The sequence below is a fragment of the Phasianus colchicus genome, chromosome 13, assembly GCF_987193195.1.
Source record: "Phasianus colchicus chromosome 13, bPhaCol1.hap1.1, whole genome shotgun sequence".
Lineage (NCBI taxonomy): Eukaryota > Metazoa > Chordata > Aves > Galliformes > Phasianidae > Phasianus > Phasianus colchicus.
The window spans coordinates 10,391,929-10,418,486 of NC_143448.1; the positions used below are offsets into that span (position 1 = coordinate 10,391,929).

General features: G+C 44.3%; 2 protein-coding genes across 7 annotated transcripts in view; one reads left to right on the forward strand and one right to left on the reverse strand.

Moving 5' to 3' along the window:
* The window catches only part of SLC7A10 (solute carrier family 7 member 10), a 32,915-nt gene extending 17,762 nt beyond the window's left edge, over window positions 1-15,153 (reverse strand). For all 3 annotated transcript variants that reach the window (XM_090149316.1, XM_090149315.1, XM_090149317.1), the window contains exon 1: window positions 14,997-15,153. In XM_090149316.1, the coding sequence (XP_090005442.1) occupies window positions 14,997-15,138 (142 nt within the window). In that variant the 5' untranslated portion in view covers window positions 15,139-15,153. The remainder of the gene's footprint in view (window positions 1-14,996) is intronic.
* A 38-nt stretch (window positions 15,154-15,191) lies between these two features.
* The window catches only part of LOC116244011 (uncharacterized), a 147,919-nt gene continuing 136,552 nt past the window's right edge, over window positions 15,192-26,558 (forward strand). For all 4 annotated transcript variants that reach the window (XR_016470570.1, XR_016470569.1, XR_016470572.1 and 1 more), the window contains exons 1-2: window positions 15,192-15,470; window positions 15,916-15,976. Coding sequence is in view for 1 of the 4 variants with exons in the window: in XM_090149331.1 (XP_090005457.1) it covers window positions 15,921-15,976 (56 nt within the window). In the remaining 3 variants the exon portion in view is untranslated. The remainder of the gene's footprint in view (window positions 15,471-15,915; window positions 15,977-26,558) is intronic.

Sequence of the window (26,558 nt, forward strand, 5' to 3'; positions counted from 1 at the left end):
AAAATTCCTGTTGGAAATAACACTGCCTTGTGAGCAACTCCAACAAAGCGGAGCTAAACTACTGCAGGAACCACCAGCTCAGTTCCAGAGGCTGAATTAAAAGCTTTCTGTGTGGACAATGTCCTCCACCTCCAGATGGAGCCTTCAGGGGGGCTGATGTGTTCACACACAGCACAGCTCCTTGGGCAAAGGAGGTGGATACACACTTGTGTTGCTGCACACCCCAAGCATGCTGCCTTCATCTCCATGTGCTGGCACAAGCCTGCTCCTCCAGGCTCCAGCTCCATGTGATGCCATGGCAGACCTTACACAAATTCCTACCTTAAACATATCTCAGTTTTTGGCAGGGCAGGAGCTATCTTCGATCCAGCACTGGATTCTGTAGTACTGCTATGTTCTATTTCAGGGTATTTCACTTCACTCCCAAATTTTGTATTTTTCTTTTTTTAAAGGCTTCATGTTTCAAATTAAGAAGATTTTTCTAAAACGCCCAAGAGTGTTAGGAATACCCCTCTTAAACAAAAAACGATGTTCTTATGGAAAAACATCCCTTAAAGAGTTATTGTGAAAGGACAGAAGAAAAGGCAACAACACAGATATAAGAGCTGACTAATTGAGATGCTGTGTATAGGAAAGAATGGATACTGCTGCAGCTGACTATGAAAAGGTAATAGGATGCAGAAGAAAAAGGAGAACAGAAAGGTCCCATAATGTAGGAATTCATGCTTTTTAAAAAATATTGAGCGGTCTTTTCCCAGACGCACTTTGTATGCAGTGCTGCAATCTGCTGCTGGGGAGCTCTGCCCAAGCTGGCAGCTCAGCCTGTGCTTTGTGAGTGGCATTCACAGCCCAGGCGGGCTGTGACCGAGGACGCTTGCTGGTGACACCAAGCCCGGCGCAGAACTGATGGAAACAAAACCACCATTGTAGCACGGTCGTGAACTGTACGCGCTGCAGCTCGGCGTGCTGGGGGGGATAGTGCTGGGTTCTCCAAACTGCTGAAATGAATTGCTCATTGGTGGATAGCATTAATGCTAGGGTTTCATGATGCCCCGTGATTTTAGGTAATATTTCTCCAAGTGCCTGGAGGGCTTCCTTTCTGGATGCTGATTTCTGGGCACTGCGCTATGGGCTGCTGCTGCAGTGCCATACAGAAGGAACTAAAGCTTGCCAGTAGCTTGGAAGCAGCTCAGTCCCTCTGCCATCAGCCATGCTCCATCTCCACTGAACTCAGGAAGCAGCTCCTACTCCAGATCTTTTACTGAACAGAATGCTGAAGAGCCCGTCCTCCAGTCCTTCCTCTGAAAATACATGGCTTTGTTTGTGCTTGTAGTTCAGGTGCTGAGATCTGGCCCTGAGAAGCACTCTTCAGAGCAGTCTGCTGCGCAGTGTAGGCGCTGCCCGTGGGCACGCACCCCTGCAGATGTGCTGTTCTGGAGCTGCAGGACTGGCAGGCATCAGGGCATGGACATTGCTGGAAAAGCCAGTGCTTGTAGCACGCCTCTGTCTTTTGAACTACTGGGAGTGCATTTGGGTCAGGATTTGGTGTTTTTCAATGCAAATGTGGGGGTTGAAACTCATTTTTTAAACAAAAGCTGAATTCTCATTAAAATATTTCAAGAACTGCATGTGGAAAGAAAGCACTAAATATGACAGCGTTTGTGAGAAAACGCAGGGCTCTGGCAATACTTTGTGCCATCACTTTGAGAGCAAAGTCCTCAGGGCGCCTTCTATTTATCTGCAGCACACAATCCATGCAGGCTGTAAAAATAATGGATCTCTAAGCCTGCTGAAAGTATTCGGCAGTTCTTTAGGAAAGGGCTTACTGGCTGTATGCAGAGACCTTAGTCCTGATAAAAACAGCAATTTCCTGTGTGGTTAGCAAAGAAAATATCATTCAGGCCTTTTTACTGCTTGTGCTTTCCATTACAGCTCCATGTTATATGTCTGAAATTCTGAATGGGTCTGTAATATCGACTAGAAATTTGGATAAGCAGTTCTTTCATCTAAAAAGTGAAATATTATCAAGGAAAAAAGGAATTTAGTGGGTTTTTTTTTTTGCCTCAGTCAGATAAATCACTGTGCAACTCGTTCACTGAGGTGTTGCAGTAGGCAGCATTTCTGAAAAGCCACGCACAGCCCAAAGCAGAAACCTGCCTGGACTCAGGCTTCCAGCGACTGCTGTTTGTCACATCAGGAGGTTGCAGTGTTTGGTGTGGTCCCCAGCATGGCACAGTTTTAGCAGGTAGGTCTGGGTATCTTGACTAGGAAGGCAAAGACTTGAGATTACTGTTCAGATAAGGAAAAAAAAAAAAAAAAAGAGCTTAGATGAAAGGAATCAGGCTTTACAAGTGTATTAAATCCAAATGAAATCTGAGGTGGATGATGTCAGCAATGACGATGCTATATCCCATCGTGAGTTATTTAGTTAGCAGAAAAGTGCTACAGTAAGCAGTCTTCAGTCCAGCTATTAGCTGCTAATTGGCTTTCAGGAGTTAAACATTCATAATTGAGGACACTAAAAACTGGCTTGGATTGTCACTGTCTATCTGTGACCTCAGGATACGACACACCAATGTGAGCAGCCAAGAGGTGACAGCACAGCTGGCGGTGCTGGTGCTAACCTGGCACTGTGCCACAGCTCTGTGGGCCCTGCTGAGCTCCAGAGAAAATCTGTGCAAGGCCTGGCACAGGATGGCTGTGTCCCCATGCTGGGACAGGTAAGGGGATGGCTGCACACAGGGTGCTGATGGCCTCCAGCATGGTACCATAGGTGCAGCCATAACTCCAGAGGTTGTGCTCTCCTGCTGTGAAAATATAAAGAGTAAGTGATTCTGGATGGACAGAGCATTCATGCTCATGAAGTTAGTAAAATACAGGGATGGCACAGAATTAAAAGCAGCAAATGCTCCTGTGCACCTTGCCCTGAGCTCTAGTTGAGCACAAACTGAGGTGACGTGGCAATGTTTGCAGTAGTTCATTTGATTGTCTTGAACTTCTTTAAATAGTATGCAGAAAACTCTTAATGAAGAATGGATGAAGAATAAAAGAATCAACAGAGCTTGGCATTAAACTAATAACTGCTTAATTTCGTGTGAGAAAAAGATTTAACTGCTGTAATAGTGGAAAATGAATTATGGCTCCTCAGCTAATATGCTCATAAAGGAACAAAATGAAAAATGGCCATAAAAATAACAGTGGTGATTTAATGTCTGCAGGGATCAGTATTTAAAAAATTAAATGATCTAAAAATCTGACTTCAGTTCAAATATTTATGCTAAAATTCCTAGCAAGTAAGAACATGACCAATCACCACAAGCTGCAATTCCAGCATTCCAAGTGGATTTTGCTGCATTAAGAATTCCTAATCTGATTATGTTACACCCAACTTTAAAGATTTTTAAAATCAGGCTACTTAAAATATTGACAAAAGCATTTTCTTTAGCTTGTCTCAGACCTATAAGGAAGATCACAGAATCACCAAGTTTGGAAAAGACCTACAAGATCATCCAGTCCAACCATCCACCTATTATCAATTAGTTCTCACTAAGCCATGTCCCTCAATACAATGTCCAAACGTTCTTTGAACACCTCCAGGGTCAGGTGTTCCTCCACCACCTCCCTGGGCAAAGATGCCTTTTTAGCACCAATGTGTGTACAGCCTGCACGGACCTGAGAAAGGTTGTTCTTAAACAGAAAGCTCAGCAAAGAGAGGGGACCCCTTGGGCCACAACACCAGCACACTGTATGCAGAGGAACAGTTGTGTGTCAGTGGGTATCACTATTGCAGCAGTCACGTCCTCAGCTCACTTGTTCCTGGCTGCTGTTTGCAAGGTGATTGCAGGGATCTTTCCATTGATTTCCATATCTTGTCTTTGATATTCTAAGCAAGTGTGAGACTGATTAAATTGCAAAGATGATGAACGGAAATAGCAGTGGGTGCTACCTGTGTGTGCAGACAGCACTGTGATGGTTTGGGTGTGTGTCAGGCGGCTGTGTTGCAATTAGGGAATTCATAATCTAGAGAAATGCAATCAAAGCAATTCAGTGAGAACTCGCACCCTCAGCCCTCAGAGCAGTCAGTGAGCAGCTGTGCACGGCAGTGCTGCCTGTCCCTACACCAGGGGAAGGAGCTGGGGACAGCCTGGAGCTTCCCAGGACTTTCCATGGTTCGGGGGCTGCTGAGAAAGTTCTTTAAAAGCAGGAAGCTGCACATTTGGCCCCAGTTTATGCTGGATGTTTCACAAAGATGATTAGCTTGGAATTTCTTCTAGCACTGGAATGCAGCCTTAGAGAAAAGCAATATTTGCTAAACCTGCAAGGTGCAGTTCTGGGGTGCAGTGCTTTTCTGCTTACCCAAACACTGCTGCATGCTGTACAAGGCTGACCAATGCTCAAAGTGCTGACAGTCCAATCTCTGCCAAGATACTCAATGGCTTAAAACCAATCAGGTTAAAATTTCTGCCTTTGTGAATTGGAATGCTCTTTTCTCTTTGTAAAATTAGTGATAATCTGTGCATTTTCTCATACAGAAGAGGATTAAACATGGAAAGACTTCATAGAGCAAGCTTTTAGAGTTAACACTGTCATTGCAAAGTGATCTGCCACCTGAATGGTGTCCCAAGGAGCTGACACTGCTGGTGCTGGTTACCTGCAGGAAGGGCACATCAGTACTGACTGATCTCACTGCAGAAGGTGTGAGGTGTGTTCTGATCAATGCAGTGCTTACAGCCAAATGCAAATGCCCCATTCCTGTTCTCTCCTAGCAAACATCATTAGGGATCTCTCCTGAGTATGCACATGGGCATCCACTGGATAGGATCAATTAATTTACAGATTGCGCATACTTACAAACAGCTCAGAGTTGCATGACCCAGGTCAGCAGCAACCTCCCCCTGCACAGGTTTTGAGGTGGGGCTGGGATGTGGCATCTTTGGAGCAGGTGAGATAAAGAGGAGATGGGTGGGCTGCTTGTGCATGGCTTTATTCTGATTCAAGTAATGCTGCTGTAATGTGCTTATATCAAAGGAGATGTTACAGCCCATATGATAGGATTTTTGTTGTTCTGAATTGAGAACTTCTTTTATTCTGCTAATCCTTTCACCGGCTGCAGGCTCTGTCTGCTCTTTTCAAGCACACAGTCCATTGCTTTATTTCCTGCTCCTCTGTTCTGACTCTTGTACTTGGTCTGATTTCTCTACTTCCTTAACTTCTGACTTGCTCTCCTCTTTTCTTGCCAGTGCTGGGATATGTGGGCTGCATTTCATTACCCTGGAGAGCAAATCTCAGCCTCCTGTGCCCTCCTCTGTGTGCTGCAATGCTCACCACAGATAAGGGAGGAATGCTGAGAAAAGCCTTCTCCTAGAAAGCAGGAGGCATTTTCCTGGGGATTTTCTCAAAGGAGTGACACAGGAGGAGTTCCAGATTGCCACCACCCCAAAAGCAGCGTGCATGATAGTAGGGCTGTGTGTCCATGCTGAACCAGCCACCTTTGGGCTTCACACTTCACTTTCCCTTTCCTGTTCGTGTACCTGAGCAGTGCTGCTGGCAGGGCAGAGCTGCCAGGTGGCAACGAGGACTCCAGTGGGAGCTGCAGGAAGCTTGGGGTGGTGGTGGCACTGCATCAATCTGACAGCCACACTGCAGCCCCATCTGCCCCTTGCCGTGCACACTTAGAATGTAGAGGGCCCCTGAAGCAAAGTGCTCCTTTGTGCTAACATCAGAGAGAAACTGAACACCAGGCCTACCTTTGTGCTCTGGGAGAGGTGGAGAGGAAAACCCTCTCCTCTTCCTAAAATGCCTGGGTTGCCCTGGAAAGAACATGCAGCACTGCACATGATGAGTAGTGCAGCCTTGTGCTGTGTCAGTTCTTGTTATCTGTCTTACCTTTGTTTTCTATGTTCTCTGGACCTCAGCAACCCAACCTGCAATTTAACCTGAAAGCAGCAGAGGTGTTGTCACATCTTTGCAGGCATGCTGCAGGAGGTGGGGGGTCTTCCCTCGGATGCGGTGCGCCTGATCACCATCAGACAAATCCTGATTTTTAAGGAAAGCAGCTGGCAGTACTGCAAGGCTTCCCTGCAGCAGCTTGAGAGGCACATACCAACCGTGCCCTGGGTTTAATGCTTGTTCCTCAGCTGGGAAATCCCACAGGCAGCTGTGCCTCTCCCACAGTGCCCTCTGCAACTGTAATGATTTGTAGTATTTATCAAAAACTAAAGCAATTAAAAAATGCTGCTCTACAGCTCACCAATCTAGTTGTAATAGCAGCCAAAGAGTTCAGCTGTGTCAGGGAATGTGGTGGGTCAGCTGAGGACAGGATGACAAACACAGCTTTCTGCCAGCCCGGACTCCTCAGTCCTGCTTGTTCCAAGGGACCCTCACACTGTAATTTGTGTCATGGAAAATGATGATTTTTTTAATCTTGGTTCTTAGCTTGGAGCATAGCAAACAGATTAATTGAACAGTCTGGAAAATTGATCAGCAAATACTGCCCAGCAGGAAAGCCTCTTCCTGTCTGTTCCTGTCCTCGCAGAAGTATCATCACTTGTCTGATTAGAAAGATGCACTAAAATGGCAGTGAAGTTCATGAGTTGCACAGTACACTCACACAAGGGCACAGAAGGAACTCTGTTAGATGGCACAGCAGAGGAAGCAACCCTGGAGCTGGCACCAGCTCCTGGCCCCCACCTCACTGCAGCACCTCCCTGCTTACCTTGCTGGGATCACTGCAGCTTTCTGCTAGGAACAGGCTGAGCAGGAATCTCCTTTAATCTCTACTGCCACTGCCTGGGCTCTGACACAAATGCTGTTTTGGATGCAGATGTGAACAGGAGCAAAGTTTGATGAAACCTGATGCAAGTTTGCTGCTCTCACATGGTTCACAGCTCTGTGATAGGACGTTAGTCAGGTGCTCAAACTTATGTTGTCCATGAATCTGTGTTAGCAAATTCTGCTGTGAGCATCACTTATGATACTGTGCTCTTGACCTAAAGGATTCAGAAATCGGTGCTGTTTATACCTTGACCTTATTTATTTTTAAATCTTTTACGTATTTTTAGAAATAAATTTAGATAATTTTACTGATGAGAACTAGAAACTTGGCAGCTTCTCAGGAAACTCTTAAATATCTGCTGTCTTAGAAAGGCAGCATTTAAGGAAAATGCCTGATATCTTAATATGACCTCACAAGTCAGCAATATTACTATATAATCTTCTGTTTTGCTTATGAACTCTGTATTACGAAAAGCTATGTCTACCTCTCAAAACTAAGCATCTTCAGAATCTGCAGCCTTCATGGTGCTCACGAGGCCTTTATACATCAGGTTGCTCTAGGCAGCTGACCAGCTGGATAAAAATATTATCAGAAAAACTCCTCTCTTCCCCTCAAATATAAAAACTTGTTACCAGTGTCTGGAGGACACAGAAACATGGAAGTGAATTAGCTCAGTATCTCAGAGGACAGACTATAAGCATTCCCACCTCCGCTCTGCAGCCTGATGTACCTTATCCATCCAGGTGCACTGTACACATGTACAGCCAACAGCAGTGTGGCTAACAAGGGATTAATGTGCTTTGTATGTAGCTGCTATAATTTGATTCAGGTCCAGATCCTATGAGGCGGTAAAGACCTCAGCTCCTACTAGAGGGGCTTGGGATCTGTTAAATAAAGGGTCTTTAATCTTCCACTGGGAGCCTGAGCACTAAGGAGAGGCATTCCTTCTGTACGTACTGGTAGTATTTACAGGATTTTGGTGCCTTTTGTAATAGTCTGCTCAAATCTTAATGCATTGCTTGGAAACCAGCCGTGTCCATAGCAAACAAACATGTAGACATATCCTACTGCTCTCTGGCAGAGTTTACTGCAAGAAATTCTTTATTACAACAAGATCTACTTACAGCAGTACAAAAAAGTGGTTTGCCAGCTTATTTTAAATTCCAAATATTTAAATTCTGTCAGAAAAACAGAAAGCCTTTCAAAGCTGAAGGCTAAGCATGTGAAGACATCACCCAGAGGCAAGTACTTTTTTCCCCTGTTCTTCGAATATTGGTTCAGCTATTTTTTAATTTAGTTGAGTCTAAGTACAGTGCTTAGAAGTAACAAGCTTGAGTACTTTTTTGTGCTAACTACTACTATTATTATTTTCAAGACACTTGAGCTGATTAATTATGTTTCCAAAGTGTATGGCTGTTCAAGTTTTCAGACTGAAATTAAGAAAATACAAAATTAAAAAAAAATAAATAACAATGAAACCTATAAGCACTTAGCAGAGATCAAGGTCAGCACCACTTCTTTTAAAAACAAAACCCTCCCCAGCCCCTTCCCATTTGGAAGGGTCGATCAACTATGAGTGGCACTCATTTTATCCAGGATTACTCTTTCATTTTGTCATTTTGCACTGTTGAAGTCCTAGAACACACTTTCTGAAATGGTTTGCTTTGCTCTGCATGGACATCAGAAGTGTCTGCATTGTTTGCAGTTAGTGATGAAGCAAGGCTTGAGCTCCCATGTTTCCAGCTACCCAGGAGACAGGCCTGCTATCAAGCTTTCCTTCTGGAGCCTGAGCAGGAGTGCATGATCTCACAGCACTCCCCAGGACTATTAAAATCCCATCCTAAATGGCACATGCTAATAGTTGGTTCTCACTGCCTCATGACTGTTGCACAGTGTAACAGCAAAAAGATGGAAAGTGCCCAGGAAAGGCGAGAAACTAGACAACTAATGATGCTTCTTTTTGTTAAACCTGGAGCTTTTTGTGCCATGCACAGGTATTCAAGTGCTTCCTGAGAAGATGCTTACATATTAAGAGTTCAACTTCTGACATCTATTGTCTGAATGTTTCTCTATGCAAACTAAAGAAATCTAGAAAAGAAAAGTAACTGTTTCTAACGTTACTGCTCATCCCTGATTATCTGACCCAGAGTTAATGTAGCATTATTAATGTATCTGTGACTTGTCCAGTGTCACAGGTGAATTAGAAGTTCTGTGACAGGCAGCCCTGTGACACACACCAATATAGATCATATAGTATTAGGGATTTTATTTCTCTGACCCAGTGTATTCAATCAAAGAATGAGGTTCTTTCTTAACTTGATTTTTCCTTGCTTTTGGGACAATAGATAAGGTCCTTTTATTGTTTAAACACATTTTTTGTGGTTTATTATATTAAGATGTTTGGCCTGATCTAGATTATGTGGCTTCATGAAACTGATGAAAGAGCTATTGTTCTTCACAGCAGAAAAACTGCCCCTCAACCTGACCGCAGACGTATATTTCAGAAGTAACCTTTCTGAAATCTTACTGATTTCTAATGCTATATTTCACACTATTGGGTTTAAAGCCCCATTTTGATGTGCAATTCCAACAGTATTTAAGGATTAAAAAAAAAAAAATTGACTTGTCAAATTTCGGAAAAGTTTATTTTTCCATAAGCTTTGGTACTATTCTAAAGAAAGCTTAAAAGAAGAGTGGTTCAACTGTATGGGTTACTCCATTACTCAGTGATACAGACAAACCTCACCAGTACATGCTTCTCCACCTTTCTTTCTCTGAAATCCAGTGAATTTGCCCCACTGTCTAAAAGCATGTCTAGGTGCAAGAATTTAGTCAGTTGGCTTTAACACCAGAGTGGGCCATTCATTACCTGAAACAGGAATAACAAAACCTACAAGTTTCTGAAGATTAGAACAGTTAGTGAGATCCATTCCTTTAATCTTGCTTTTCAGCCCCGACTTACAGAGTGCCAGAACAAGGCAGGAGAATAAAATAATACTACCTAAAGAGATTTTGTTGAGGCTGGCATGTGAAGAGAAAGGAATTTACCATTATACATGGCTTTCTTCTGCAGGAGAGCAGAGCTTGCATATTCTCTATGCTTACTCCCTATAGAGGGATACAGGCATTTATAAAGGAATTAGAATGCTGGGATGCTCAGTCCATGTTGGATCACTGGCTCCCTGCTCTTTGCTATGGAACATCTACTAAAGAAGTCTTTGGAAGACTTCTGGGTTTTTCGGGACCAATACTAAAAACAACACTGTTAGGATGTTTTATATCTGGGGCACTTCAGCACTGACAAATGCCTTCTCATTTTATCATGCTGCAATCAAGATGACAAAAAAGTGTGGCAGCTAGTAGAAACTGCCCCGCAGCCCAACAAAAACAGGGTCTTGAAAGGAAAAGTTTGGCACACAAAAAGCTCCAAACACAAAAAAGCTAAACCTCTACCAAACCATTTCTGCTCGTTGTGAGCCTGCCAAAGCAGAGCAGACTTTCTCAACAGAAAAGGCTACATTATGCTAGAAGGAAATGAGCTGCAAGGCACAGGAAAAGGGAACGCGAGTGGAGATTTATGGCACCACTGAAAGCAGGCACTGTACTGCCAGATCAGGAGTAAGACACTACCAAAGGATGCTACCTCTGTTTTTTTGTCTATCAAGGAAGAAGGAGAGTTTGTGTTGCAGGGTATCTGCACTACTGACATCCATAACAAAGCTCATTGCTTCAGCTTTCTGATCACTATGGCTATGTTCAGCCTAATCAGATTTTTCCACTTTTTCAGAAAAACTCAAGGGGGAAAAAAACTCCAACCACTAAATCCAAACCAATGAACATTGCCAAATATTAAGTAGGAAACAGAATGTTACAAATGTTCTAAGTTTTGTTTAAGCATTGATGATTTCCTAAAGTACAAACTTCAGTGTATTTTTTTTTTTTTTAAGTCACTCTGTCCTGCTACTGCTTCTGAAGACCATGTGGAAGGATTTGTTCATGTTCACATTTTTTACTTTGCTTTTTTGCAGCTTTTGCACTAAGTGTTGTACATGGCTGCTCTGCGTGCTGACTTCTGGATGCGCATAGACTGCAGCAGAAAGACACATCTGTGGACAAAGAATTGTTGCCTATTTCTGGCATGAGCCAATTAAGAATATAAATTTGTTTTTATTTTCATGTTATGCTGCCAGGAATCTCTAGTTGCTGCTCACTTTTCCCTCCCCTGGTAAAATCACTCTCAGAGGTAAGCCTAAGCTGCTAGCCTTGAAAAGCTACAGGATCTCCCTGGAATTTTACCAAGCTGTTTGAACTTTGCCACGGCTTTTCTTGCAAGTAAAACTGTGGCATGTTTTCAGCTCCCCAAACCAGGTGAATGCATGCTCCAAACGATCCTGATGGACAACCGTATGTTTGCACAGACTGTGAAAACGTAAGAGTACACTATCATCCCTAAAGTATATTGCTCTGCAGCTCGCACGATGCATTTTGGATGAACAGTTCTAAATTTCTCTTTAAAAATGTAGCATTTGATCTTTCAAAGGTATGCAACTTTTTTTTCGTACTGAGCATCATACCAAAATGTGGACACCTATCAGCTGTTCTTTACACATAGTCCCTGGACATTTAATTTTCTTTAGTTATGAATCTGAATCTCAGACTCTGGAGCATGGTAAAAAATGTTTGCTAGTGCCTCAAAAGTACCTTTGTAGTTTCTTGCTTTAAAGGAAGACACAACTCCCACCTTTATTTAACCACAATTTGCATTTATAAGAGGACAAGATGTTGAATTACATTTCTCTGTAGTTTAGGTCTGTCCTATTGTCCTGAAAAAGTATTAGTCATGTAGGTTTAAACACTGTGCGCTCTGCCAGCAAGCGCCATGTGGAACTGAATGCTAAAATATCAGTTAGCAGTATGTCTAACACAGATAAGGAAGACTCTTTCTTTTCAGAAACAATTTTTTTGTTGACGAGTAAGAACCACTGAGGTAATCTGCATTGCTCTCACAAGCTGGCAAACAGAAGCGTGTCCTGAAACTTCAACTAGCTCCAGAAGTGCAGTACTTGCACAGAGACTCAGAGAGCAGTGCTGCAGCACTGCTGTTTTCTGTGATCTCAGGTAGGATTGCAGAAGTAGGAAGAAATCACACCAAGATGTGGGTGTGAAATCACACCAAGATGTGTGTTCTTTCATCCACCTTCCTTTCTGCTACAGCCCTGGAACCGGGGTAGTGTTCCAGTAAAGCCCTTTTGGGAGGATCTCCTGGTCATTCCATATGCTACTTGACAAGGAGTTGGATCTGACCAGTTGGATCTGCTGATTGATTCAATGACCAGCAGTCAGTCCCATTTAGCACCAGTGGCACATGAAACATGAGCATGTAGCTGGCATTAGTACCTATCTATTGCTTGTTGCGTTTTCACATTTTCTGAAAAATTGAGTATAAAGACCTCTCCCAGTTCTGTGTATTTTCTTTCCCTGGTGTTAAGCTAGCAGCTTGCCAGTCCTGGTGACGTCTGTCTGTAAGCCTAGCTGTGGGACCTTAGGGCATGTCACAACAACAGGAGACATATCAGCAAGGACAGAGTGCATGGAAGTGCACGCAGGAGGGCTGGTAAGTATTTCCTGTGAAAGGCAAGGAGGAAAAATCCTATCCACTGCAATTACACCTCTGAACTTGGTGCCATCTCAGAGCACTGTCCATTGAAGAGGTATTTAAGCAAGTGGAAACTTCCTGTAGATGCATACATGGTTGTTAGTAAGCAAATAAATACAGTGTCAGGCACGTATTGCAGCAGCCAAGGAAATGTGTTTGCTTGTTTCCTTGCTGCAGTTTCATCACATGGATAATATTTCTGCATACACGTTATGATAATCCTGACAGAAGGAAGCATCTCCCATATAAGGGGCTTCCAGCTCATGTACATTCTGCTGACACCATTGATGAGGTAGCAGACTAACAGCACCTATGGAACAAGGCAAATGCCATTTTGGGAGCGATGTAGGAAGATGAATTCAAGAAGGCAATTTCCAAAAGTAGTAATAATTGAACACAGTGCTCACAGGCTATCTGATCACAGTTTTGGTATTAATAATATGAGATGTACTCAAAGAGGGAACCTGTTTATAAGGGGTTTTATACCAAGCTTATGTGTGAGCAGAATGAGTGCTAGAAACATTTTTAAGAAACCTAAAGTCAGCTGATGCACATAATTTCTGCCTATGGTATATTTAGTTTTAGCTGACATATTTCACTGTAGTTTAATCTGCAGGTCTTCTAATGGCTCTTATGCATTCACATCCACACAATGGACTTTACCAAAATCTGAGTGCAACCCTACGACTGCTTCCATGCAGCTTTACAAGCTCAATAAACAAATGCTTTAAGAGATGTTTATACATATACATATATATAAACAGCTGCAATTTGTATGTACACTTGCATGTACATTTCTAATGTAGGAATGGTAATTTTGTTATTCGGATCAAAAGTAGCAGGCTGGTATCAGACATTAATCAGGCTGCTGTTTCTAATTCTTGTACTTTTCTAAAGAACAGTGGAATGTGGCAGGAACTACACAGAGCCAACTCATGGAGCTTCTTACCCAGTTTTTCATCTGCATTGGCAAAACTGATGTTGAAGCACTGGATAAGAATTTCTCTGTGTAGCTCATCTCCCAAGTAAAAAGTAATGGTGTTTTCAAGCAATGAGATAGTACCTGTCAGTTATTACTAAGTAGCCAATAAAGAGCGTGTTACTTCCTTTTAAGCTGTACCACTTCATCTGAGTACTGGTAAGCTTTAATGCGCAGCGTAACTGAGTACATTAGGAGGTAATTAATAGCAGGAGAGATTTGTTTGCATGGCATGTAACCGTATCTAAGACAAAGCAGTTTGGGACGGGGCAGACTGAGCTCTAACAGCACAGATCCTGGAGCGGTTGTGCTGGATGAAGGGGTGTGCTTGTGCCTGAAGGCAGGTTTTATTTTGCAACCATGAGATTTCATGGGGTCATAACAGGCTGTGATGCACAGGAAGACCCCAGTGTTATTGGAACACTCAAATACAGTGGACGATGGCATTCACACCTCAAAGCCTTCTCTTCTGCCTCCTGACGTTATGCCAGGCGGGACTCAGAAAACAATCTGATCATTTCCTCCAACTGCCAATCGTACAATGCTTTATTTTGAACTAGCAGAGTTAGTGCATGGAAGGCAATTGTCAGCTCATTGATTTATAGTCTCATCTTCACAGTCTTTTCCAAATACTCCCTCACGTTCCTCTGCTACTAATTGCCAAGGTTACCGTGCTCTCTGCCCACCCTGCAGGTGGCTGGAATTGCAGAACAGCCAGCAAAAATGTAACACAAAAAGTTTACACATCCCAACGTCGGACAATTTCATTTCGTAACACAAAGATTCCCTCTCGTGTTTTTTGGGTATCTGCAGCACTTCTCACACGGATAGCATACAATAGTGACTTTGCCACGGGACACCTTCGAGTTCGATGCTGAAACCCTGAAGGGAAGAAGGCTCTCTGCCCCAGAAGGTGCGGCTGACATGACACCCCGCACTGCCATCGGGTCAGAGCCGTGACACTGCCCGCACGCCTTCCATCATTTGGGAGGAAGTCTTCCCCCTGCGTTACACTGTACCGGGCAGAGAGCTGCGAGCTACCCGCCGCCTAACGCCAACTCAGGGCAACGGGTGCTTCGGTCTTGCGCTGAAAGCCTTCGGCCGGGCTCCTCCCGTCCCGCCGTGCGCAGGCTGCGGGCCGTGCCGGTGCGAGGCGCAGCGCCCTCCGGCCGCGTTCCGCTGAGTGCCGCCCGCAGAGCCGCGCCGTCCGCCGGCGCCGTGCTTCGCTGTTGCGGACGGGCCGCCGACACGCGGTGTCACTTCACACCTGCACGCAGCCAATCCCGCTCCCGGGGCGGCTGTCCGAGCTTCCTTTAGCGAAACGCGGGGCGGTCCGCGAAAGTTTTTGGCTCGAACGCTTCAGGCGCTTGACACCGCTAGGCTTTACCGACAACGCCAATACTTTACCCCGATCCGACGCCCCTGCTGGGACGGGCAGGCGTTCCGCCGGCTTCGCCGCGGACGGGAACCGGCGCCCGTCTGCTCGCAGCGCACCCGGCTGCCGCCTGCCCGCGGCGACCCGGCACGGAACCGGCGGCTCCGTCGGGAGGCCGCGGATCGGCCCCGCCGCCCGCGGCGACCCTTACCGATGATGATGGCACAGGCGCTGAGCAGCCCGATCTCCTTCTTCAGCGCCACCCGCTCGGGGCCGCCGGGCGCGCCGCGCTGCTCCCCGCCGGCCATCGTGCCCGCGCCGCTCTGCCCCGCGCTGCCCCGCGCCGCGCGCATGCGCCGCCCCCAGCGGGGCTCCGGGGGGGTCTGCGAGCGGGGCGCGAGGGGGCGGCGGGAGCGCGCCGGGATGAGGCTGGTGCTGATGCTGCGCCAGCGCCTCTCGGGGCCGCGCGACGGGCGTGCGCACCTGCAGCCAGGAGCGGGCACACCTGCTGCGAGGAGCGGGCGCTGCTCTCCCGCTTATGTGCGGGCGAGCGCCGCGTGGTAGCACCGCGTTAGCGGCACGGAACGCAGCAGATGTCTCACCTGTGATCCCGCGCGGCGCGCACCGGCCGCTGCAAAGCAAGCGCGAGCAAACAGCGTTTGTTTTCCACGCTCGGGGCACGAAGGTAACCGCTGGGACGCTTCGTTCCCAGGAACGTGGGAACCGAGGGGAATGTCGGGGAAACAGCGCTGTACGGGAACTTACACATCTTCTGCTCGGTGAACGAGCCGCTTTCGTAGAGCTCTAGCTAAGGAGGCTCCCTGTGCTCTCAGGTGAAATCAGAAAGTGAAATCCCAGCTCGGCAGCCCGGGCTCCTCCGCTCACAACGGTTTGCCCGGGTGCCCGGTGTCGGGTCAGGACGGGCGCTCCGCGTGCAGCTCCGCAGCGCTGTGGGAGCCCCGCTCAGCGGGGAGGGAAATCCCCGCATGGGGACGCGTTCGGGAGGCGCGCAGGTGAGGAGCGCGCGGCGAGGCGCTGTCGGAAGGTGCGCGGCTGCGGTGGGGGGGTGAAGGAGGTGAAGGAGGTGGGAGTTTCTGTGGCGACATCTCTCTGATTTTGTTTGGTTTTAGAACGGATGGAACGGCTGAAAAACTGGCGGCCGCCTTGCGGAAACCCGAGGAGCGGAGAACCGTAAGTGATTTTACTTCATAAAGCTGCTCAAAGTCCTGTTGTTTAAGAAGACCCGCTGATTTTCGGGGGCTGAGACGTGTTTCCGAAATTGATGTATTGCTCCATAGAATTGTTGTTTCTAGACGAATGGCCTCGCTAACTACTCCTAACAGGTGCTTCTATTGAATGACTTCACACTGTTGGTACGGAACCGCTTTATAGGAAGATTTGGTTCCTGAACTGCATACGAGATGCTGCTGATGTCATTTTAAAGGCAGGGAAACGTGCAAACCGCAAACAAAAGTTCGGATGCTCCGCGATGTTTTAGCTGTTTCTCCTACGTGGTTTAAGTTGTTGCTGAGCCCTGCTTGCCATTGGTGGCAGCTGAAGTAATTCGTAGCACCTCTGACGGTCTCACTCAGACGCTACGATTAACTCGCTGCAAACACACCTGGGATGGTCCGTTGTTTTGTTCGAGGTAAAAATAGAGTTGAATTTTATCAAAGTACAAAACCCAAGAAAAACAGGAGCGAATTATGTTATCAACTGCATTACTAACGGTGTTACTGAGTTCTGTGAAGTTTCAGGTCGTTTAACTTCTACAGATCAACCGCAAGATATATGACCACTTAAAAGGATAATGCTGTACTCGGGTTCTTTTGCTGTGGTGGAAACGTTGGTTTGCTCTGAACTGTGTGTACAGTCTTTGTGTCATTGTGTGGAGGATGGAAGTCCCAATCAGTGCTCTCACACTAATGGGAAACTGCACGCTGGCTGTGGGCTGAAGGCAATAAATAATAGGATTCAATTAACTTCTTTTTTTCTAGCTCTACTGTGCAGTAGTTGCAGGTGTCTTTTTCTCTTTTCTCCTTTAAGTTTTCTGTTCAATACAGGGGGCTCTGCTAGTTGAACTATTAAATATTCGTTTATATCAGCATGCAGGTGTGCACAGTACATCTTGTTCTATAACTGTTCCTCCTTGATGAAAAGCATGAGGCATATCTTTGTGATTTGATTCAGGTGTGGGTGATGAGCAGGGTTGGATGCAGCTGTGTTGGTGGTAATGGGGAGCTGGGGGCGGCTGCTGCCCAGCAGCTGTGCTGCCTCTCCCTGGAAACTGAGGCTGAGTGCATGGTTTGTGGGTAACTTCAGTTAAGGGTGTAGTCCTGGGCCCTTGTATAGTTCATTCAAAGCATACTGATTTACTGTTGTGTTCCCCATCATGTGTGCATAACAAACATAAGATAAAATATATCTTTTTCTTCTCTTTTTAAAATGTTTTGATTTGTTGATGGAGTAAGCAGGGGGCAGTTCACAACACGAGCTTTCGATATGTCTATATCCGTAGCAAGTCACAAGGGTGTAGAACAGCAGTGGGCCAGAGCCCTGTTGGAAAAGGCAGTATGACAAAGGTTGCCCTCATTAGCTGCCAGAAGCTGCTTATTTATTTAGTTAGGCTGGGTGCCTGCCGGCTTCGCTGCCTTTCAGCATGAGGAGAGGATTCTTCTCAGTGCTGCTTGTGGGAGTATCAGCTGCTTAGTGGGGTTGTTATTCTGCCCTATGGTTAATATTGTTCCAGAAGAAGCAAGTCAGAAGGCGTGTACATTCAAATTACGAGCTATCTGAGACAACTTTCAGGGCAAAGCCTTCTTTTAAATTGTTTTGGATCTGGACTTGCAGTATCTAATTGAATGATGAAATGTTAGTAAGCAAAAAAGCCAAAGTTCTTTGTGGGAGGGCAATTGCTGCATAGCAACTGTGCAGAGAGGATGCAATGAAGCTTGCATGTGTTCTTTTGTTGCTATTTTTGTCTTCTTTTTCCTCAATGTTCTGAAACATACAGAAATTATTGAAGTTGTTGGGACCAATTCATTTGTTCCTTATGCCTTTAAAAACAAGGAGGGGGGGCAAACAGACTTCTTGCTTATATATTTGGGAAGAAATAATAAGGGAGTTCAATATGTTAGTTAAGGATGGGTGTTGTGATGGAATTTTCAAGTGAACTCAGTCTTTAATGTACGTGAAGTTTATTGGAAGAGAGTGAGTTTAAAGAATTGCAGAGATTGTGACAGTAACGCCCTGTCCACGCTTGTTTTTGTACCCATCTAAAAAAAATATTTAAAAAAAGACCAACCCTACAAAAAATGAAACATCCCATGCCTGCTGCTGAAAACAGTTGTTAAAAGTGTAGTTCAACTTCCAGTTTAAAGGAGCCATCATAAACAATAACTGGGAAAAAAGCTGAAAGGATAAAGCATGTTGTAGTGTGTCTTTAAAGTCCCAATTTGTTTAGCAAAAGAGCTGATTGGTTTAGCAAAAGGCAATTAGGGAAATAATGGGATTGTAAAGTGAATGTAAATTGCTAATCAACTTCAGAGGAAAGTTTGCCGTGTTCTTCTTGATTGTCACCTATTTTGTATCATTGCAAACTTTATAAATAAAAAATAATCATATAATTTTACCTTTGTTTCCTGTTAAAGGACAAAGTGAGGACTGAGCAACCAGACTGTGGGGAGTGTTTGCTACTAACCTTTGCACTACCCTCTCAGAATTTTGCTCTGCCCTCGTGAGCACTGATCTCCAGGACAATTCAAACACTGTGCAGTTCTCCCTCACTGCCCTGTAATGGTTAGTGTGGGTACTGGGAGCACAGTGCTGTGAGCTGGAATCCAGCAACCACCTCTAACCAAGAACACCTTGTGGTGCACAGGCAGCGGGGAGTCTGGGTTGTCATAGGGCATTTGATTGTCTCTTGCTGTTTTCTGATGTCTTTGGGAAGACTTCTTGCCCCTTCAAAAAGAGGCAGGTTTGTAATCAAAAGCTGGAGTTAGCAGCTAAGTGGTCTTCAGGCTTACAACCATGGCTTCTAAGTAAGTTAAGCTTACTGGTTCCACTCTTCCATTGTCCTCTGCAAGATCTGTGAGCTTGAATCCAGTAATTTAGAAAGCTCAGGAGGTAATTCAGGCTATATAATTGTTTTCCCCTCCTCTAAAAGGGACATAGCTTTGTACACAGTAGAGAATCATCTAGCATTAATAACTCTCCACAGACCCTACAAAGAAAAGTAATTTGGCAATATATAAAAAAATCAACTCACTTAAAGCAGTAGGCTTTCATTCTTAGGTTTCTGGTAACCAGAATGTTTGTTGTCTTTAACGTGACCTATTTACCAAGCATGAGCTGCTGGACACTTAGCTATCTGTGTCAGAACTCTGTATTTCTAAATTTCCAGCTGTATAAAATGGGCCATTGTATGTTCAAATTAAATCACTCCTTCAAAGATATTTCATGTTGGCTGATAAGTAGATGAGTGTAAGTAGATTATGTGAAGTTATTTGTAGGTTGTTGAATCATTAGGTTTGTATAGCCAGAGTTACTTGAAGAACCTACTTCCTGTTGAGCACTCATAGTGTTGGTGTGTTTACTGGAGTACATGGAAATGAAGTGATGAAAAGGAATTGAGACTATGATCAGTTTTGGAACAAAACTTTCTATGCTTCTTTTCTGGCTCATTTTCAGTATAACATACTTTAGTTTAGCAGATTGCTCATCTTATTTTTTTTTTTTTTGTGGATTATAAAAACCCGTAGCTGCTTTTCTTTTTTTTCCCCCTCAAAGAACATGTTTTTTAAACCCTGTTCTTACTGCTTAAGATAGACATAATATTGAAGCTTAATGCATTGCAACTTCTAACTGGGTTGGAATAATCCCCTCAATTTCTCACAAGTAACACTTAAAGTATTGTGCTGGTGACTTGGGTTTTTGGTTTGAGGTTAACCGTGATGTGTTTCACTTCCTTTTCAGAAGGAATAGCCTCACCAGATCCTTTTCCCTCTGTGCTGCAGCCTATGCTGTTCCTCCCTGTTCTTCATCTGTGTGCAGGATCTTTCTTTGAGGTTGTTCTTTCAGTTGAATATCATTTTCCTATGATATTCCCATATCAATTGAGACTATCCTCAATTTTATTCCATGCTGTTTCTCTAAATGCCATTGCTCGCTCTTTTTTGGTGCACTCAAAATGAATATTTATCCCTGATAGATTCTAGGGGCCCACCCTGAAATTTCTTTCCAGTTCATAGGAACGTTGTGAATAATCACCCCTTTAGAGGTGGTGCTGGGTGTTGTTTCCCCCTCAAAAATTTACACGTGTAAATTATGACAATTATCAATTGGCTTTTATTATCTTACTTATGAGCATGACGCTTTGGGCAGAACCGAAGGGTCTGAGTTTCTAAAGGAAATTAGTTCGTGTCCACCACTTTCCCTTTGCGCAGTGAAACAAGCTCCCAATCAGACGCAATAACCGTGACCCGAATTCCTGTGAACGCCTGCCATCCTCGGAGAAGGCCGGTAGATGGCACTCTGGTCCTGTAACTTAGTATTTTAAAGCCAAAATAGTCACCTTGCCCGCTGTGCTGATCATCTAAAATATTTGTTTCTCAAAATTAGGCTTCTGAGCTCAAAACTTAAAATTACTGTAGAAGTATAAAAATTTCTGTAGTAGTATAAGTCTTGCTGAAATGGGTTTGAGTCTTTAAAAAGAAAAGGAGAATCTTTCTGCATGTATGTACAAAGCACAGTTTGACATAGAACGTCGTTGAGGGGGTGTGCCAGTGTGGTGGGCTTGCACAGTGGGCTGATGTTCTTCCAGGAGGTGCATCAGCTGCCAGGGAAATCTCAAGGCTGCTAGTGCAAAGGCTTGCTTATCACTGAGACATGATAGATAGGCTCCTATTGAGCTCCAATCTTTTTGATGGTCTCCCTGGTCATTGATTTTGTGAAGACAAAGTCAGTGGTGCCCAACCTAACCTATCTTAGTTTTGCCTAACTAACGTAGGGCTAACATTCAGGTTGTCAGGGCCGTTACTCCAGGTGTTTGGAGCTCCCTCTCAACTCTTCCTGACCTTTGAGCACTTTTGACTCTTCCAGGACAAAATCAAACAAGTTAGCTGAGCCATCTGGCAGTGGTTTGAACCAACTTGTTTGGCTTTGCCCTAGAACTGACTGGAAGTGCTTACACAGCCAGTTACTGGGTCTCAGCTGGAAGGTGTTAACTAACAGCTGGGAAACAAAGAGGAACAGCCTTCAAAATGGCCTGTGAACTGTAGGCTCTGGGTGAGAGGCTTTATGTGGGCCTGTTGACTTTCTCTGAAAGGGATAAGGTATGCTCCTATGGCCCGTGCCAGCAGAGAGGTGACTTAAGAAGCTGTTAAGTCACAGATCCTCACTAATTTGTCTCTTTATGAAGGTGTATTTCCAGTATGGGATTGATGTATCTGAATGTATCTACCAACTGCAAGCAGATCAAGATAGAGAATCAACTGTAGAACCTTGTTTTGGACTTCAGAGAATGGGGAAGACAGTTTGGCAGGTTATCTACCAGCCTTCGAGATCTTAAACAAAAAACCCTAAAAAAAAAAAGCCATAATAAATGAAACAAAACCTTTTTTAACCTTTTATTAGTAAGCTGGCATTGTATCATGGAATATCTTATCTGTACAGTATTATGGATTATGAGGAGAGTAATGAATCACAGAATCACAGAATTGCCAGGGTTGGAAGGGACCTCAAGGATCATGAATCTCCAACCCCCCTGCCACATGCAGGGCCACCAACCATTCCACCTAATGCTAGACCAGGCTGCCCAAGGCCCCATCCAATCTGGCCTTGAACACCTCCAGGGACGGGGCATCCACAACCTCCCTGGGCAGCTGTTCCAGCACCTCACCACTCTCTCCGTAAACAATTTCCCCCTGACGTCCAACCTAAATCTCCCTTCCCTCAGCTTAAAACCATTTCCCCTTGTCCTGCTGTCACTCACCCTTTCAAAGAGTTGATTCCCCTCCTCTTTGTAGGCTCCCTTTAGGTACTGAAAGGCTGCAATGAGGTCACCCCGCAGCCTTCTTTTTAGTTAACACAATGGTGAAACTTTGCGCTACAAATGAAGTAGGTTATCCTATTATCCAGGAACTCATCTATGTGCAAGATGTACAGCTGTCTTGCAGACAGAAATGTATATTTGGTTTAAGTAATAATCAGTGCTTAGAGTTCATACATATCCCCTCCAGTACATAGCTATTATAAGAGTTCACAAACTACTCTGTAAACCTGCCGGAATAATTTTTATTAAATGATATTCTTTGGTAAACAGGGAAAACAGAGCTGCGAGGAGGTTAAAATCTGGGCTTGGCTTCCCCACTAATGACAAACTCTGGCCCCAAAATTTGCTGAGACAGAGATGACAGGCTCTCACAAGTACATCAGGTCATCCATCCTTTCTGGTTGCTGCAGGGTACAGGTGCACTCAGGCAGAGATGACTGAGTTAGTTTGAACTTTGCTCGCACACCAGACAGAGCAAGAGGGAATTATGGATAATGATACCCACCTGCCCAATTCATGCACTAGAGCAACTCCACCAAACCTTTCTTTCACTGCTTGAAGTGTACGGACTGTATGAGGACTGCGCCACTTCTGGTGCTTTTATTTCAGTGCTTGGTCATCAGTTACAACCTGCCAGCCCTGGGTGGTTCTCAGTAAAAACAACTTGTACTTGGAGAAAAGCTTCATGGGAGCAGAGACATTACAGGAAGGCAGGATGTCAGGGCATTACTTGCATCTGCTATATGCCCCAGACTGGGAAGTGATGAATGATTCTCGAACTCCAGCTGTTGATTTGATCTTGGACAACCTTGCATTTCTAACCTTGTTTGCCTATCTTAGAACAGATGTTTTCTTCCCATTGCAGTCTGCCTGAAGGCTTAGTTTTATGTATTATATTTTGGTATTATCACTGGTGAACTTTTTGAAGTGGAGGAGGGATAGGCCTTTTCTTTGTCAGGCTTTCATATAATCATCACAGGGTAAGGAGATTTGCTGCACAGTGCGTCATCCCAAACATTTTTGATGATAGCATCAGATTTTTTCCTATTTGCCCTTTTCCCTAGAAAGGGGTTAGACTCCTTGGGTGTTGCCTGACAAAACTCAGGAGGAGGATGGGTGCTGTGAGATTTTCTGGCTGCACATCTTAGTAGGGTTACCGAGAGTGCAGAGGGCCCTCAATGCAGATAGGGAGCAGCCTGCATGAATGCAACAAGGAGCAGAAGATTCTCCAAGCATGTTTCTTCTTTCTGGAGCACCTTGCCAATAGAGAGGGAGATTGTGTTGGAAAGCAGCTGGACTCCCCTCTCTGTGTGTGCATGTGGCCAGCCATCCTTCATGTGTACACATCAACTTCTTGGAAAGATGCAGCTTAATCCAGGTGTTGGTATTCACTTGCTGTCTGCACATCAGAATTAAGGAAATGCAAAGGGAATTTGTAAGCCGGTGAAAAGTTGTGTGTCTAACAAGACCAGCATTTAGATCTCACTCTGTGCTTGTAATGTCACTGACCTCCCATCTAGTGATATTCCTGCTGTTTGCACAATAAACATCATAGAATCATTAAGAGGGAAAGACCCCTGAGATCATCCAGCCCAACTACTGCTGCAGGATACTTCATGTCCTGCAGCCCAGCCTAACTTTGGTAGTTTCTTTCTGCCTCCCTTCAGAGATCTGTTCAATGTCCATTCTTGTCCACTTATGTATGTGCTTGGTTACTTAATGAATATCTCCATCCTTTCCAATTTGGAAGATGTAGACAGACACATACAGAATGACTGTGGAATTTCACTGGTTTTTGCAAATCTTACAGAAAAAAACATTTTCAAGGACACCCAGTTCTAAAGCAATGAGGTACAGAAGTCTGTATGAACTGCACTATTTAAAATAGTGATAATCTAGACCTTGTATCACCTGTGAACTACAGGGGAGCAGGTGGTTGTGCAAGTGCTCTTAATGAGGCATGTGCTTAAGTGCTTTGTTGGACTGGAACCACAGCCAGCCTGTGGCACATGGAATATTTTCATCTGGAAAGTCTCAAATTGTTGAGTCAAGTCTTGTAGTTTCAGGAATAGCTCAGGGAGCTGCTGACAGCTCAGACAAATTGGTGTTTTTCTACCTGAGTTGTTGGCCATTCAAGCTGAGCTCAAAGCAGATCTTTGGGGCTTTGAGTAATCCAGTGACAAATCAAAGAACGCTGTTTAACTTGGCTGTGGCAGAGTATTGTACTTCCTTGTGAGGCTTGATGTACTCCTCTGATTCACAAACATCTGTTTCACTTCCCTGACAATTCCTAGGATGAGATCTTGAAGGAAAGTGAGCAAGGATAATTGGAATACTGTAGTTCTCAGGAGAGCAATTGCAGGTGTGTGTGCAGGAGGCCAAAGCCAAATGTGCTGGATGGACTCTCCATGTAGCCATGGCTAAACATGCCTGCTTCAGCTATTTATTTTCTCACCTGGCAATGATCACAAGTGGTGTCATTTGGTGAATGGATTTCAGGGTGCTCAATCTCCTGAAGTCTAAGCAGCATGGTTAAATACTCTGCAAGGACTAAGAGCATGTAAGCGTTCACTTCTGCTCGTCTCTAGTTGTGGTATTTTCTATCATAGCACATGCTTCTCCTGCCTGTTCCTACTGATGCACCCTCCATGCCTAGTGTCCATTTCACCTTGTGAGGGCAAAGCATACACAGACTTGGGCAGTGGTTTTATTTGAGCAGGGGTTTCCTGTAAGTGGCAACCAGAGGGTCTGGCCCGTGCTGGTGGCATGAATTTGTAAAGTTCCATTATTGCTCTGAATCATACCTTTGTCTCCACACTCTGAGTCATATATTAAAATAAAACTGTGGGAAATAATAAAACCCAGTTATATGAATGTATTTTTTATTATACGAGTTCTTAAATTTTTTTTTTATTACTGCTTTGAGGCCAACTCATCGTCTTTTGTTATGTTCATTATAAAAGGCTTTGCTCCAATCCCTGTTAACTCAAAGGGAAAGGAGAGCAGTGCTTGGGGAGAAGAGCAGTTCCTTGCTGGCATCCATTCCTGTGTCCTCAACGTGCCTCTGTCTTTACCACAGCTCCCCTACAGGAGCCCTCTGGGGTAGGTGGTGTTACAGAGGAGGTTGACCAGGCAAGTTTGCAGAAGACTACTCACAGAAAGGGGGGTCAGATGCAGTTCTCTTCAGTCTCAGACTTAATGCTCTTGCCCATGGCCTCTGTTGTTTCAAGTACTCTTAAGTGAGCTACTGTCCTTTATCTAGCAAGTATGAAACAGCTTTCAGTTTTTCATTTGTCTTGTCTGCTCTATTGCCAGAAAAGAGAGAGACGTCTTTCTCAGTCACAAAAAGGTAGAAGGTGAGATTGGAGGAGAAAAAACACAAGCACACAACAAAAGAAAGTAGGAAAGGAAAGCCTTGTTCACAGTTGCTAATTAGAAAAGTAAATGGTTCCTACTAATAAAGAAATAATCTGCAGTGTTTTTGCTACATACTTAGGCTTTGTAAAGTGAAGAGTTTCTATCTTTACTTGGGCTTGGGAAATCTCATCTTCACTTTTAAGGCATGTTTCTTGAACATACAAGGACTCCTTGCTTACAGGACAATGCATGATCTGTGCTGCTTTCTCTCACCTTAAGAAGCAGCTGAATGTACACACACCGAGTTCTTGACCAGTGCTCCACTGCAGTCTGGCTTTATAACAGAATGAAGTAATTCCTCTGTGCATCTCTGGCTATAGCTTCCAAAACTTTTTGTTTGTTTTGTTTTGTATTATTTAAGCCTTTCTCAGATACTGGCACAGACCATAGCCTGAACTCAAGGAGTACTTGGATATTCAGGAGTTTCTTCTATTGCTGGGCAAGCTACTTTTTCCCCATCCTTGTCACATACTCCTACAGGATCATCTGAATGTCTTTGGCTTTTAGAAGAGCAGGTGCTTCTGAGACTGCAGCTTGGGGCTCTGATGGATCAAGTGAGGTCAGAAGTTGGGTTGGGGGTGACTGTGGGGTTATGGTATTGAAGTCTTTGTTACAGATGTGCTGTAGTTTTCTTCTAAAACTTCTCATAGAGGCACTGGTCAAAAAGATGAGTTTTGTGATGTGGGATTCCAGTCATCTAAAATAACGCTACCACCAAATTTGCAGTTCACAGGGCACCCAAGAAATGTCTGGTGTTGAGGAGCTGCAGTGGTGAATGAGCTCCCAGTAGTGTTTTTTATATCTTCTCCTGTGTGTTTCTGGGTACACATTAAATAATCCACCAGCATCAGAAATGCATTAAATGTTCCCTGACTGACCATCCACAAATCATTTAAATGTTGTTCTTCTTGTTTATTGAATGTCTTTTGTGACATTTATTATTCTCTGCTTAGTAAACCATACAGGATCTAAAGGTGTGGCAAGTCCACTTGATCTCTTAGGATAGCACATACTTTAAATTGATTTTAACCTGTAGACTCATTAAATCATCAGATGTTTTCTGTCTCAGTGATAAGAAATAAATAGAAGTTCCTGTCAGGTAATCAAAAACCCAGTAGACTGAGAAACTGTCCCTTGAAAGACACAATGGATCAAAAGGATAGCCCCATGTGAACCTAATACCTGGAGATTTGGCATCATATGAAAATAATGTATACAATGTTGAAATGTCTGGACACAGCTGTAAAATTTCTGTGGGTATCTTATTCACCATTTTCAGTAATTCAGGTGACTTTTACAAGGCTA